The sequence below is a fragment of the Thunnus maccoyii genome, chromosome 2, assembly GCF_910596095.1.
Source record: "Thunnus maccoyii chromosome 2, fThuMac1.1, whole genome shotgun sequence".
Taxonomy (NCBI): domain Eukaryota; kingdom Metazoa; phylum Chordata; class Actinopteri; order Scombriformes; family Scombridae; genus Thunnus; species Thunnus maccoyii.
Genome location: NC_056534.1, coordinates 9,851,444 through 9,866,480, shown reverse-complemented (window position 1 = coordinate 9,866,480; position 15,037 = coordinate 9,851,444). Strand labels below are relative to the sequence as shown.

Genomic DNA, 15,037 nt, shown 5'->3' with positions numbered 1-15,037 from the left:
GGAATTTGAAAAGGTATACATCTGACAAAGAAGATGATACCTTTGGCCCAAGTAAAACAAAGGACACAAACTGCCATGTGGAGAGATGGTTTGGAATTGTTAAACAGTCAATTCTGAAAAAGCAGAGACGACTGAGGACAGGGACTTTTGTCAGGAAAATGTATGGCTCCCTACAGGGGAGATACAGAGAACACATCACGTCTCATAACTTCTCTGAGCAGTTACTCCTTAAACCCATGCTACCAAAAGACATCACTTAATCTCAGGAGGTTTGGGCAAAGAGAGATGGAGCAAAGCCCCACATTGTCAGTATCACATTTTACACTGGCTTCTATGAATTCCTTTGTGAGAGGAGATTTCAACTGCCATCTCAATCCCTCTCTTGATAAACTTCCACCAGGCGTCTCTCCTCCTTCAAGGCAAGTCAGGGTGCTTACTTCTGTATGTCATGACATTGGGTATTCAGATGTATTCAGATTTATGGAGATGTATGGAGGGAGCTTCATCCCCATGAGTTTACTTTTTTTTCTGCTCCTCATAAAAGTTATACTGGAATTGATTATATTTTCATTCGTCATTCATCAAAGATGTTTTTGGTTCTTTTATGTACCATAGGTAGCATCATCTTATTTGACCACGCCCCCTTATCTTTCTGAGGGCGGGGCATTATCAAGGCGCTGGAGACTTCAATCATCTCTTTTCAAAGAGAGGGCTTGGTTATGTCTTTTGCAGTATCTAAGAGTTGTTGAAAAAATGAACAGCATAAACTCCTTCAATCAATCAATTTGGAGAAACACTACATATCAAGCACAATGCCCTAGCCCTTATGCACTTATTTTTCTCAGACCTGAGACCCCTAAAGGCTACAGAAGCTCAAGAACTACAGTTAAATGCCCCAATCACAAGAGAAGAAGCATTGCTTGCTTTCAAATCCATGCCATTGGGGAAGGCCCCAGGGCCAGATGGATTTACATGTGAGTTTTATGAGGAGTTTTACAATATTTGCTGGCTATTTTTAAGCATTCATTTGAAAATGGGATGCTACCTCAATTTCTCAGGGATGCCAATACCTCTCTTATCCTTAAAAAAGGAAAGTGCCCCGAAATTTGCACACCCTATGGGCAAATAGCCCTACTTAACTCTGACCAAAAATTGCTTTCCAAAATACTAGCCATGCATATTATAAAGTGCTAAAAGCGCTACCTTGCATTATTAAGGAGGACCAGGTCGGTTTTATTGAGGGTTGGAACTCCTGTGATAATATGAGAAGGTTCCTTAATATCATTCAGTTATCCCAAGGCTACAAGGACCCTGCTCTTGTGCTTTCTCTCAATGCTGAGAAGGCATTCGACTGGTTCAAGTGGTCTTATTTGTTTTTTACACAGGAGCAATTTGGCCTGGCTTTGTCAATTAGGTCAGGGTTCTGTACAATACTCCAACGGCAGCAGTTCTGGCCAATGGGCTGAGATCTAGCAACTTTCCCCTTTACAGTGGGAATAGAAGGAGTGACCCTCTTAGCCCGTTGCGCTTTGATGTTGCTATCAGGTCACTGGCGAAGCAATAAGGCAGAATGCTCTAATAACTGGTATTCTTGTTGGAGAGAGGGAGCATAAAATTACCCTTTACGCGGATGATGTATTGATATTTTTTATCACAACCACAAACCTCTATTCCCTGCCTGACCCAAGCCATTTCAACATTCTGCACTTTTTCAGGGTACAAGAGTAATTTAGCAAAGTCTGAGGCCATGCCGCTGGGGTCTCTAATGTCTGTCCCGAGCATGTCAGAGCCCTTTCCTTTCCATCTCCCTCTGGTTTTGTTTACTTGGGAGTGCATATGGTCAGATGTTTAAGACCAATTTCCCTCCCTTCTGGATGCCATAAAGGCAGATTTTGATCGCTGGTCCCCCTACCTCTTTCTTGGCTAGTTAGGATCACTCTCATTAAAATGAACACCCTGCCCAGACCAGTCTACCCACAACAAATGATCCCTATTTTGTTACTAAACAAGATTATCAAGGTGCTTGAAGGCTGGCTGAGTTCCTTTATCTGGAGCAAAACGAAGCCCTGACTGAAGATGGCAAAATTCCAAATGGCTGGCTCTGGTTGGGGATTAGATGTACTAAATATGAGAATATCAGCTAGCAGCATACCCCCAGGTGATAGCGGATTGGCTCAAATATGACTCAGCCTCGATTTGGCTCAACACTGAATCCTCTCAGTCCAAATGCCCTTTGTGGAATTTGTTGTTTGTGAATAACTTTAAGTCTGTCAAGGACCTCTGTACTAACCTACTAACCCTATAGTGCAGTCAAAGCCTGGAGGTCCATCTGTACTATAGAGGACCGTGCTCAGTTAACATCCACTCTTACTCCTATTCTGGATGGTCCAGACTTTCTGCCAGGCTGTCAAGACTGGTACTTTAAAGCATGGTGCAGCCAGGGGCTGACAAAGCCAGGAGATCTATTTGATGGTCAGACTTTACTATCCTCTTAGCAGCTACAGCAGCAATATGGCTTACAGAAATGTGAATTCTTTAGATATTTACAAATCAGACACTTCATCACTAAAGATACTACTTTAACAACCAATAATGCCAACGCACATGTATAAAGGACCTTGTCTTCACAAGTAACCAAGAAAGGATATCAAACATAAAAGGTTATTCAATTTATTGACTTTTGCTGCTAGGGAGAATATTTTGCTATTCCAGATCAAGGACGCTTCTCCAACAAAAAAGTCATTACACAGTCTTATAATGGAGTATATCCCCAATGAATACATCACATGAATGCTTCATAAATAAATTCCTAAAAAATATTTTTATTTTGTGATTGTGATGTACCAATAAACTGTTCAGTGTGAACCCCACTTTTTAACTACTGACCAATGGGAGGCTCCCCTGAACCAATCTTTCATCCTTCTCAGAAGAAGCAGTTTAGTAAATATAAGATGAGTCTGTATGTCAATTCATGAAAGTACCCTAAAGCAATGTCGTGGTTTGTGGAAGGCAAATACAACACCTTCTTACATGGTTTCAATGCTAAAGAGATTGTGGTTAAAATTAATCAAAATTAAGCGAAAATTCTTTAAAAACTTGGTGGTTTTGTATAACCATCAGAGGTCTCCTGGTGTTTGATGTAAATTTGGTGCCATTACACTTTATTTTAAAAACATTAAGACCATTAAAAATAAAGACATTTTCCAAATTAAGTGGTGTAGTATAACCAACAGGAGACAATGATGTGTGAAGTGATTTTGGGAACACTGCACGAGTGAAGTTGTTCCCCCAAATTATGCAAAAGGTTGTTTTCCCAAACTAAGTGTTGCAGTATATAACCAACAGGAGACTGAATTGAATTTGATAGTACTTTACTGTATAAGAATGAAGTGTAAAATTAATGAAAGACGAAGGATTGGCTTATCATTTTAATATACAAATATGAAGTGAGATCATTACATTTTCTCTGTAACTCTGTGTTTGCCTTTCGACAGACATGTTCTTTTGTTATTGTTGAGAGGCCCACTGGCCTTCTCTATCTTGTTTCATCCCTAAGAAGGTAAATCTCTGTGTCTTGCAGTAAACAAGTCACGTTGAGGGGTTGAAGGCCACATATGGCTTGAGGCTCTACCTTGATTTGTGTCTTTAGGTGATGTGGCTCCTAGTTAACATACATGTGCATGTAAATGTATCTTGTGGCTGTTTGCCATTGGCTGTAATAACTAACAACAACTATAATAGAATAGGGTTTGCTTTTTGCTCGCTGAGACGAACTGATGCAAATCTTTGTGTGTTCTGTCTCCTTATTGTACAATAATAATTGTTTAACCTTCAACTCAGCAGTGCTTTGTGTATTATTTCATATGTGTGTTTAGTGTTTTCAGACACTTTCCACAACAGTAATTATTGAATATTTCCCCCCAAATCACCAAAATTATGCAAAATCCTCCCCATCCCGCAAATTAAGTGTTGTAGTACAAACAGCAGGAGAACATTGACGTGTGACGTTATTGAATATTTTTGTAGTATCTCTTTTCGGTGTTGCACTTTTTAGACGGTCCCTGCGCACTCTCAGTGTCTCACAACCAGCTGAACATAGAGAACAATGTTATTAGTCCAGCTCAGAGGACGGCTCTCATGGGTTAAAATTAGTTTGTAGCTCGTTGTCTACGGTAGGAAGTCGTCGTTTGTGTTTTAACAACGTTTAACAACGAGTTATTGATCCGGGAAGTTCTTATCTGTGAATATATTTCCAACTTTACCGAACTTCATTATTCAGGTTGTAAAGGAAACATTAAGTAGGATAAAAAGGGGGGGAACCTCACAGAGTGCAATGACAACCACTTTTTGATTGATTATAGTATTTAAGAAATGACATAGGTGCTGTGCGGTTGAGTGCGCGGCGGAGTATGCGTGTGTGTGTGTGTGTGTGTGCGTGTGCGTGTGTGTGCGTGCGCGCGTGTGCGTGTGTGTGTGTGTGCAGCAGCTGCTCTCTCCCTGACTTCATGTTCAGTCCTGCAGTGGCGGATGGGCTCGTTCGGTGCTCCAGCCGACAGGAGCGCAGACATCTGAGGAGCCCGTTAGTGTCAAAGAGAAGCTGACACAAAGAGCTCTCCCAACAAAAAAATCCCTCTGTAGCTTGGGTCTCAAAGGACGGATTATAAAGCGTATAAACCGGCTGTAGCGATCCAGGAGCAACTTTGTCACTCTGTTTTTTTTTTTTTTTTTGGTGCAGATCTTGGTCAGCACCTTGCTGCCTTCAGCTTTTCAGCTCAGCATCACAGAGGATTCGCACACGGTCAGTAAACATTAATTGAAATTTAGCGGGATTTTCTTTTCTCTGAGGGTTATCTCATTATTTTTTTTCTTTTACAAACAATCTGTGCCTTTTATTCACTCAGGAGTAAAACATGTCTTTTGCAGGATGTGGTTAGTGTGTAAAATTTTAAGTTTCTATATTCCAACGTTTGATTTATGTCCCTTTTTAAAAATGGCAATGATTTTAATGATAGTGGGACTGTTGCAGCTGACTCTCTTGGTTCATAAATGAAAAAATATACCTGCAAAATGAGAATTATATGATCAGAGTGACATTTTGTCATCTGTTACTTGACAAATGATTAATTAATATTACTGCAAACATGTTTCTTTACCACACCTACAGCTATATCTTTGTGAATAAAATAATTTCCTGAGCAGAAACCTTGAAACAAATGTTTCTATGACTTCACTGGGAGGAGCTGTGATCCAAACACACCATGAGGAGATGTTAAAAGCTTTTCAGTGTTTTTCTGTCCTTGAATGTGTTATTTGCTGTTGTTTCCTTTGCTACACTGCTGTTAATACAGCTGCAGGTGGAAACAGCCTCTCATATCTCCCAACATTTCTCTAAACAGATCTGATTGTGATGGACTGAAGGTGTGAGGAGGAAAAGCGCAGCAGACGGGGGTCCGCATCAGATTTACCTTCCTTGAAGGTGAGAAAGTCTATTAACAGCTGGTGTTGGATTATCAGGTTCTGACAGCCACTTCCTGGAGGAACGAGTGCATATATGTTACATAAGGACTGCTAAACAACATCATGGCTCCAGCTGACTCATAGGATGTGCCATAAGATGGGTAACCATGATTTACATTTGTCTACAGAGGTTTTTACCCACAATGAACAGGAGGACCTACAGACCACAAGACTGCATACAGTTTTGATTTTGGGACGTGGAACCTGATGTGATGTCTTTGGTGGGGATTGTTAAGGATTTGCTGCTGCATTGGATTCTGATTTTCGTGTTTTGCTTTTTCTTCGCCGCGTCTATGAATGGATTTTAATGAGGACCAAAGGAAGCTTTTGCAGTAAGCCTTATATCCGAGAGATTTTCATATTTCTCTCCTGTCCCCCCTGCTGTGATTCTGTTCCCGCCAGGAAGCAGCATGGATCTATCCCAGGACCAGCCATCGGACTGGAGCTCAGTCCAGCCCAGTTTCTCTCCACTGCTGCAGTACGACAGCTCTCAAGAAAGACTCAACCGTACATACAGCTTCCACAGCTCTCTAATGCTGCCCTCCACCTTCAGCTCCCCCACTGACTCCCTCCGTCAACCTCTGCCCTCACTGCTGCCGTTCTCCCTTGTCCCATACCCCTCCCTCATCCCCTCCCCTTTATTCTCCACCACCTCCTCATCCTTTCCACAAGCATCCACTTTTGTCAACCAACCCTCCTCCTCCTTTCCTTTGTCCCTGCCCACCTTTTCATCTAATGACTTGTCAGATCTGGAGAGCATGCTGCTCTGGACCCTCCATGAGCCGAGCACCATCGCTCTAACCATCATGTACTGTGTGTCCTTCATTTTGGGATTCATTGGGAATTTAATGTCCCTGCGTGTCCTCACTAACAGGCGCAGCCGGAGGCTAGCAGGTGTCAGTGCCACACGTAGTCTCCTGCTGAACCTGGCAGTGTGTGACCTGGCTGTGGTGTGTGTGTGCATGCCCATCACCCTGGGAAGCCAGATTTACACCGCCTGGGTGTATGGTGACCTCTTGTGTCGAGCTGTCCCCTTCACGCAGGCTGTTTCAGTCTCAGCCAGTGTGTTAACACTAACAGTGATCAGTGTGAACCGTTACTACAGTGTTCGATCACCACTGAAAGCTCGCTCTATGTTTACCCGCCGTCGCATCTTGGCGACTGTTGCGGTGGTGTGGACTGTGTCCTCGATCATGTGCGCTCCTATTGCAGTGATGAACCGACGGCGGGAGATCAGCTTTGGGTCTTTTGCCATCTTGGTCTGTCAGGAGGAGTGGCCTCAGCCTCGCCTTAAACAAGGGTATGTATACTAACAGATCACAGAATATAACAGGTTGTATGACCTAGTCTTTGCTACGGGATTCAGACTCAGCTCAAGAAAGTTTATCGGCACTGGAAATATGTGTAGACCCTCTTCCCTCTAACTACCTTTGAGATCTTTTTTCCACTTATAAGCTGGGATGTTGTCTGAGGGTCCTGACACACTGACAGCCTTGAGTGCTGGTGAGTCGTGGTCAAGTATCATGAACAGGAGCGGATTTAAACTGAGACATGGGGTCTCCTTCGCATTTTATTTTCACCCTTTCTCTGATTGAGAATGTTGGTATTGGCGGTGGTAGACAAAGTACTTAAATCTTTATACTATTAAAACCATACTAACAATACTTTGATAAAGGTAAAAGCCCTGCATTCAAAAATGTACCTATGTTAAAGTGCAGAAGTATTATTAGCACAATGGTCTTACATTTACTTAACGTCTGGTCAAGGTGAAGCTTGTTTTAGCTGCTATATATACTGCTGGATAGTTTAATCTATCATAATGCATCATATTTTCTCTGTTGATTGTATATTTTGTGTGTAAAATATTGGTCTGTAAAGTAACCAATAACAAGCTGTCAGATAAATGTAGTAGAATGACAAGTACAGTGTTTCCCCCTGAAAATATTAGGCTAAAGTACATGTACCTCATAAATGTAAGCATAATACTCGAGTAAATGTATTTGGTTACTTTTCACCATATGGTATTAAGGAGGTTGATAAGTTACATTACTGCAGTCATTTACTAGGTTTTTCTTCTGCGTCTCTGACATGAACTACTCACCGTACCAGCCAGTGAAAAAACTAAATTTATTTACTCTAGTGAGGTAGGCTACTTGTACTTTAGGTTACTTGAATATTATACTCCTTATGCTACTTTATACTGATACTCTACTACATTTACAGATTAAGATTTTTGATGCAAAATATATGAAGTGATAAAATATGACACATCACTATAGATTAAACTACCCAGCAGTAGCTATATAAATTAAAATTATATTAAAATTAACATTCAAATGTTGCTTATAAGGCAATATGCCTGTAATAACAATACAAGTAACATGTAACATAGTAAAACTTTATATAACACAAGCAAAACTTGAAATGCAGGACTTTGACTTGTAATGGAGTATTTCTGTATTACAGTATTGTGACTTTAAGGATCTGAATACTTCTTCCATCACTGGGAGCAGCATGTTGCTGCACATTGTCTTCCTCTCTCCCTCTGTTCTGAAAGCAGTTTTCTTTTCTTATAAGCTACTAGTTGACACTTTATTGAATGCAGTTTTTTCTTATATTATCATCATTCTGGAGGGGGTGGGGGAGCCCAAATTTGTGACCACACAAACTGAATGCACAGCAAACACATCAACTGCGCATGACCGGCTCTCTGAGTAGCAGGAGTGAAGAGAACAGGAATGCCTGTCTCATCTACTGTGTGTATGTACTGTATTCCTATTCTCATTAAGCCGTTGCTTTTCGTTTTTCCAACTTTTTCTTGTTTTTCAGGAACATACAGGAACTCCTCAGACTGAAAACAGTCCTGTGTAAAACAATACAAGGGGCTGTGTTGGTGTGGGCGTGTTGTTGAAATATGCGTGAAATATGATCCAGTAAGTCAGGTTGGACTAACAGATTATTGCACTTAAAGGCTGATCAGAAAAACACTGCACAGCGGTTTGTAATACTCACATACTGGATTTTACAACTTTGGAAAGTTATCACGCTGCAACCCTGTTTACTAGCGGGCACATGTAGAACACGTCTGTGTCCACTGACCTAACAGTAAAGTCCACCACTGATTGTGAACACCTATTGACCAAAGTTTTTCTGGGGTGTCCACCTCTGTTGACACTAATCAGCTCTTAATGACCAATTTAGCATGTTGAATTGGAGGAGGAAGTCAATGAGAGACAGCTCTATGATTAGCTGTTCAGTCTTGAGAGTCTTATGATTTCCATTTAATACACTAACTATGTTTACATGCACTCTAATATTCCACTATTATTCCGAATACAATATTTACGAATTTCATATGGGTGTATGTAAACAGCATATTCTGTTTGGATATCCAAAATTAGGCCTTATTCTGAATTTAGCATTTTCCGATTAAGACATGTGGGATATGACGATATTATTTGGGTTTTAGGAGCATTCTTTGGACATGTATACAGCGCATTCAGAACATGTGTTTCAATTGGAGTTTTTAACCACAGTTTGCAACACACGGCCCCTTGCCTGTTTACGGTCAGCTCTATGTGTTGTAAACAAACCAACTAGCCAACAATTTGAAAGGCCGGGATAGAGATGCATGACGGTCTGGTTGTGTAATGCACCCCTGCACAGGCAAAATGACATATGCTGGAGCAGGAAGGCAGACAGAGGAGAGGAATGAGAGGAGAGTGGAGAGCTGTTCAGGGCAGGCCTTTATACAGAGTACATCTTCTCCACGACGGGGACGGAGGGAATTGATTATTATCCTGACATGCAGCCATGGACTGACTGTGATAACTTGGTGTGATGCACCAAAAACACTCAGCAGTGTAGTAAACATCATGAGACAACTAAGTACTGTGCCTGTAACTATCCATTTATAATATCAGTCATATTCAATTCACTTATAAATATCAGGCAGCAGCTCACTAATGTTTTTCACCTCACTGGTTTACTTCACTGCCTGCAGAGATCTTGTGATCCCCGTTCTCACTGGAGCAGAGGGAAACCCTGAAAACCCCCTGCATGTAAACAGGAATATTAGTGGAACATTCATTTTTATTAGCCATTGTTATGACCTGGCTCAAATGGCCGCAGGGAAACACACCGTGTCAATGTTTAACAAAAGATAAGCTTATTAAAACAAATTAACCAAATTAGGCCAAATTAAAAATATTCACAATATGGAAATCATTAGAGTCAGCGGTGTGTGTGAGTGGAGGATATGTGTGTGTGTGGGTCTTGTAGGGTGCAAAACAAAACATAAAGACAAACTAAAACAGCATAACTGAACCAAAACAGGGAGAGAGTGGCAGTGAGTCAGAGAGAGACCTGGGAACACCCTCAGGAGTCCCAGTTGTGCTAACGATCACCTGCAAAAGTAGAGCAGGCAGCTGAATCACACAGTAAAACAAAGATGACAGCAAGGGTCATTACACCATGTAAATAGCTTAGTAGTAATTAGGGATGTGCAGAGATCCCAGTATTTGTATTTGTATCTGTATTTGTTGAGGCAGCAAAATTATTTGTATTTGTATTTGAATAAAAGTGGAAAGAGGCTTAAAAATCCTGTTTTTGTTTTTAAGACACTTTTAATTAAGTGTTACAATAAGTGTTCATGAATAAACTACCTTACAAAGGAGTTCCCCACATTGGGTCTCGAACTGGAGTCTCCCAAATCATAGACGACTGCGCTGATTACTGAGCTAAAACTTTATTCATCGCCTCATGCAGCCAGACCTCTTCCTATTTATACACCCATAACACAGAGACAGCACAGTGTGTAATGTGTAGGGAGGAACTTCGAAGGCAATTGTTGCTTTGCACTTTTCATTTATTGCCTATTTTTACAACCTAACTTTGTGGAAAGGAGAAGGGGAACAACAGGTTATGGAGAGTCCCTTGGGAGCACTTTGCTTGTGTCAATAGCTCAGCTTTATCTCTGGGGAACACCCCTAACAAATAACTCTTTAAATATTTGTATGAAACACATATTCTTATAAAACCCACTATTTGTGCTTTGTCAAATAATGTATTTGTATTCGGGCACACCCCTAGTAGTAATATTGTCTTTTTTTGAATAGGGACAAAAAACGTAATATTTTGTGCATGTAAACATCAAACAGTGACAAACAGTCACTGTCTCTTTTATCGTTTTACCCCACAAGACTAGAAATACTTTCTCATGGCTGTATGCCTCCGCCAACCAGTCAAGTTGAAGTTTACATTCATGTCTGTATTTGTTGTGAAGACTTTGGAGGATTTCAATAAAAGGTATTAAGTGTATTTTCCTTGTATGTGTTCACATGTTTGGCCAATAAAGCTGTTTCTGATAGAACACAAAGTTGTAGCCATGACAGTAGACAAAGCTTCAGATATGGATGTTGCTGCAAAGAAGCTAATCCTAAAATGTGGATGCTTAGCAAACATCTTCAACCTGGCAGCACAGAAGATCTGTACAATCACCACAGTTTCAACAACCCAAGATTAGTGTCACCAATTCAGTATCCAACCAAATGTGAAATATGGTCACAGTCTCCCCTTCTGTTCCTGAGTTATGGTGTTGAATAATGGCCAGAAAAGTGTTTTTACAGGACATTATGATGTCACAGTGAAGTTGACCTTTGGGATATAAAATGTCAAAACTTCATCATTTTATCCTATCAGACAGGTGGCGAATGAATTCTTGAGTTATGGCCAAAAACGAGTTTTGTAAGGTCACACTGACCTCACAAATTCTAACCAGTTCATCCTTGAGTCTAAGTGAACGTTTTGTGCCAGATGTAATGAAATTCCCTCCAGACAGTCCTGAGATATCACGTTCACGAGAATGAGACAGACATGAGGTCACAGTGACCTTGACTTTTGACCACCAAAATCTAATTGGTTCATCCTCCACCCCAAGTGGAAGTTTGTGCCAAATTTAAAGAAATTCCCTCAAGGTTTCCCTGAGATGTCGTGTAATGAGAATGGGACGGATGGATGCATGACCTGAAAGCATAATGCCTCTGGCAATGACTGTCACCAGTGTGGAGGCATAAAAACAGGCTGACAATGCCAGGGCATAGCAAAATTAAACTCTTGAAAGTGCTAGTTTCAAGTTTTTGTCAGACATATTTGCAATTCATTTTCTGAGCATATAAGAAGACTTTTTTTTTTAAAGATTTTTGGATTACAAAAACACAAAAGTGACTAGTTATTACCTCTTATGTTGGTGCAGAACTGACATGTTGGTTTGATGTTTGCTGCTTGTGGTCTGTAGTTTTTGAGATGCGTTTGAGAGCGAAAGGACAGGAGGTGAAATGAGGTGACAGCAAAATATGTGATCAGTTCGTTCGAGGTTCTCAGACTGACAACTTTAAAACTATTTTGTACTTAAAACTCAAGTTCAGAGAGAAGCATTTGTTCATTTTCTATCACACTGTTTTTCTCTTCTGTGTTTTTCTCAATCATGAGCTGCCAAGTGTCTCAAAATGACCTCTGTTGTGTACAGTCTGTACTTTTCTCTTTTTAGCTTTCATGGCATTATGTCCTCATTGTCAATGATTCATTTTCCAATTGTGTGCTGAAAAGTGTTAGAAATAGTGTTGATTATCTGCAGACACCCTCAAACCTAATTGTCCTGGGAGTGTTAAGAAAGTGCTTCTTGTTATAGTATTGTCATATTGATCCTTGCATCTTGATGATGAATAAGACTAAATTAAATGGTTTTTAGTCCATTGTGTTACTGATAACTCAGACTGTGATCTATTCATTTTGGCAATTTCAAATGGAGTATGTTTTTGCTGTTGTAATGAAAATATCCTTGATTCACTGGGCATTTCTAATAAGCAGAGGATGGAGAATGTCCCCAGCCACAAAAAAGTGGTTGGGGACGTTCTTTGTGTTTGATCACACATACAGATGGATATAATACAGATTTTGTAATTGAAGACATTACAGATTTCAGCTTTTAGTAATAAATATAGTTTAAAGTAAAAAAAATCTATCAGATTTTTAATTATTTCTCTTTTGTTCCACAGATACAATGTGCTGCTGTTTGTGATGCTCTACTGTCTGCCAGTGACCTTTAACCTCACCATAGGCTTCCTGACTGGCAGGCGGCTTTGGGGCGGGAAGAAATCCACCTTCTCTGATCTCGATCCTCGTAGCCAAGCTCTGCACGCCTCACGCCTCAAGACCCGTCAGAAGATCGCCAAGATGGTGGTGTGTCTGGTGCTGCTGTTTGCAGTGTCCTGGCTGCCTCTCTACTTGGCTGACCTGTGGATCGACTGCGAACAAAGGCCACCATCTTGGCTCCTGCAGACACGGCCATTTGCCCAGTGGCTGGGCCTGACAAACTCTAGCCTTAACCCCATCTGCTACTGTTTCATAGGCGATCTGTACCGCTCGGCCAAAGTGATACGGACACGATACTACCAGAAAGTCGCCGCTCTCTTCGGCTCCTCCTCGTTCTCCAGCTCAGTTGTAGTGGCGTCTCCTGACACAGTGATTACGGACTCCAAAATGACTGCTGCTGAGCGCAACCATATTGCTGCTGCTGCTGTGGCAGCGTCCACATCCATGGTGACGGTCCCCAGGCTGTTGAGCTTGGAAAGAGGCCAGAGACTGGGGAAGAAGGTCGGAGACAGTTCAGACAGCCGACCAGGATCTGACCACAGCATCTCAGACTGGTGTCGGTCCAGTCCCAGTGTGTGTGACAGCTCCTTGTTCTCCTGCCAGCTCAACACATTCCAACATGCCATACAGAGAGCAGACTTCATGCCCACAAGAAGACACTCTGTGATTGAGAACGCTGGATCATTACCTGTGAGAATCGAATCTATGGAAATAGACATGCTACCTTTGAGGAGGCATTCAGGGGACAAAATATATGGTCTGTCAGCTGACAAGAGAGACATCATTACCATGGGCAGAGATGCTTTCTGTTACACCGGGCAGCACAGAAGCAAAACATCACAAACCTACTCTCCAGTAGGAGGCAGGGAGGATGAAACAACCCATATGACCTGGCTGTGAAAACTGCAGATTATCTGATGTATCAGCAGGGAGAATTTTTTTCTTTTTTTGTCCTGCAGGCGGCAAAAACACACACAGCTCCTGATTCACAGTTTGCAGTTGACAGTGTAGGTTAATCCCTTGCAAAAGCCATTGTTTGTCTTGAAGATAAATGGGCTCGGTCTACACTCTTTCTTCCTGCGTGTAGTATTCTCTCTGTATCATCAAAAAGCACATGGGATCCAGGCTTGATGTTTGTACAGATGAGTTCAGGTCTTTGAAGGCAGGCGGAGGGGGCAGCGATGGAGTGAACTCTGCAAGGGAAGAGTTGGAGTGTTATTTAGCCCCGGGCGAGAAAGCCAGTTATCAGTATGAAGGATGGATTGCAGCAGCGCACCATTACATGCATATCATAAGCGATTCAGCTGCTAGTCACAGTGTCTAAAATCCTCACAAGACAATAACACAGCAGGATGTAATTGTGTAATGAGGTTTTTATTTAGATTTGTTTTCCTCTCTGATCGCTTTGCTAATGGTTTAGATTGTGTTTGCTCACAGAAAAGGTCAAGCTCTGTGTTACACACAGATGTAAAGAGTCGCTGACAGGTTTTTACACGATAATGTCACCATCAATGTCGGCAGTCTGTGACAGCAGCTCCAGACAGTAGCAGCAGTTCTGTATGTGTGCAGTCATACACGTTATTTGCAGGGAATGTGAGATATACTGTGTATGAGTACATTGACTGGTTATGATTTGCACATGTTATTGGTGTTATATTGCCATTAGGTGTGAAATAACATTTCAGGTTAGTCTGATTTATAAAAGCTAGACCAAATGGTCTGAAAAGCCCAAGACAAGCATGGTAATTTAAAGGGTCTATTCACTCAGAAAACATATTGTCGCTTTTACCTCTTTTAGTATGTCACCATTTATATAGTTATGGTATTATCTGATTTTTCTGCTACCACCCGAATAGCATGGACATGAATTTTGTTAAGAACACTCCAAGCATTTAATAATTACATTTAGAAATGTGTCTTTCCGGTATCAGTGGCCTGATAATTAGACTGGATTGTCATTTAATTTTAACCTCATTATGCAGCCTAATATGTTCATGTTTTCTGTTTAGGAGGTGCATATTTGTACTGTCAACATAATTTTCAGTCAACACAGAAGCTGAGGTGGTAGTTGCCAAGAGCAATTAATATTTGTCATGTGAAGAAATGTGCCGTATTGAGATTTGTGTCCACTAGAGGTGTGTCCTCATTTTTATGGTCAGTTTTCCTAGAAAACTCTGATTAGTTCGGTTAACACTAGACCCATTTGAATTGCTGAACAAATATGACATTTTCTGATGAAATTCAGTTCACCTACTTTGTATTGGGGTGGCCGCAGAAATTTAAACCACAGAAACTTCTAACCTGGACAACTTAAACCAAAACTATTTGCATCTGAAAACATGAAAGGTAAGAGAGAAAATGTTTGTGA

The 15,037-nt window shown here is 41.1% G+C and overlaps 1 protein-coding gene across 4 annotated transcripts; it reads left to right on the top strand.

Annotated features, from left to right (window-relative positions):
• Window positions 1–4,052: 4,052 nt before the first annotated feature.
• LOC121906523 (neuropeptide Y receptor type 2-like) lies at window positions 4,053–14,575 on the top strand. Of its 4 annotated transcripts, none has more exons than XM_042425417.1 (5): window positions 4,053–4,172; window positions 4,736–4,798; window positions 5,397–5,476; window positions 5,646–6,817; window positions 12,573–14,575. In XM_042425417.1, exons 4-5 carry the CDS (start codon window positions 5,928–5,930, stop codon window positions 13,567–13,569), a joined length of 1,887 nt encoding a protein of 628 aa, XP_042281351.1. In that variant the 5' UTR covers window positions 4,053–4,172; window positions 4,736–4,798; window positions 5,397–5,476; window positions 5,646–5,927; the 3' UTR covers window positions 13,570–14,575. The 4 variants fall into 4 exon arrangements, with proteins under 4 accessions (XP_042281351.1, XP_042281356.1, XP_042281361.1 ...); XM_042425422.1 differs by having other exon boundaries at window positions 4,053–4,579; XM_042425427.1 differs by having other exon boundaries at window positions 4,053–4,798; window positions 5,646–5,738; window positions 5,920–6,817.
• Window positions 14,576–15,037: the final 462 nt, after the last annotated feature.

Excerpts from the sequence above, each read along its gene's own strand:
- LOC121906523 (XM_042425417.1), top strand. The coding sequence starts at position 5,928 with ATGGATCTATCCCAGGACCAGCCATCGGACTGGAGCTCAGTCCAGCCC. Across the intron at positions 6,818-12,572 it reads CAGCCTCGCCTTAAACAAGG|ATACAATGTGCTGCTGTTTG; the intron begins GTATGTATACTA and ends TTTGTTCCACAG.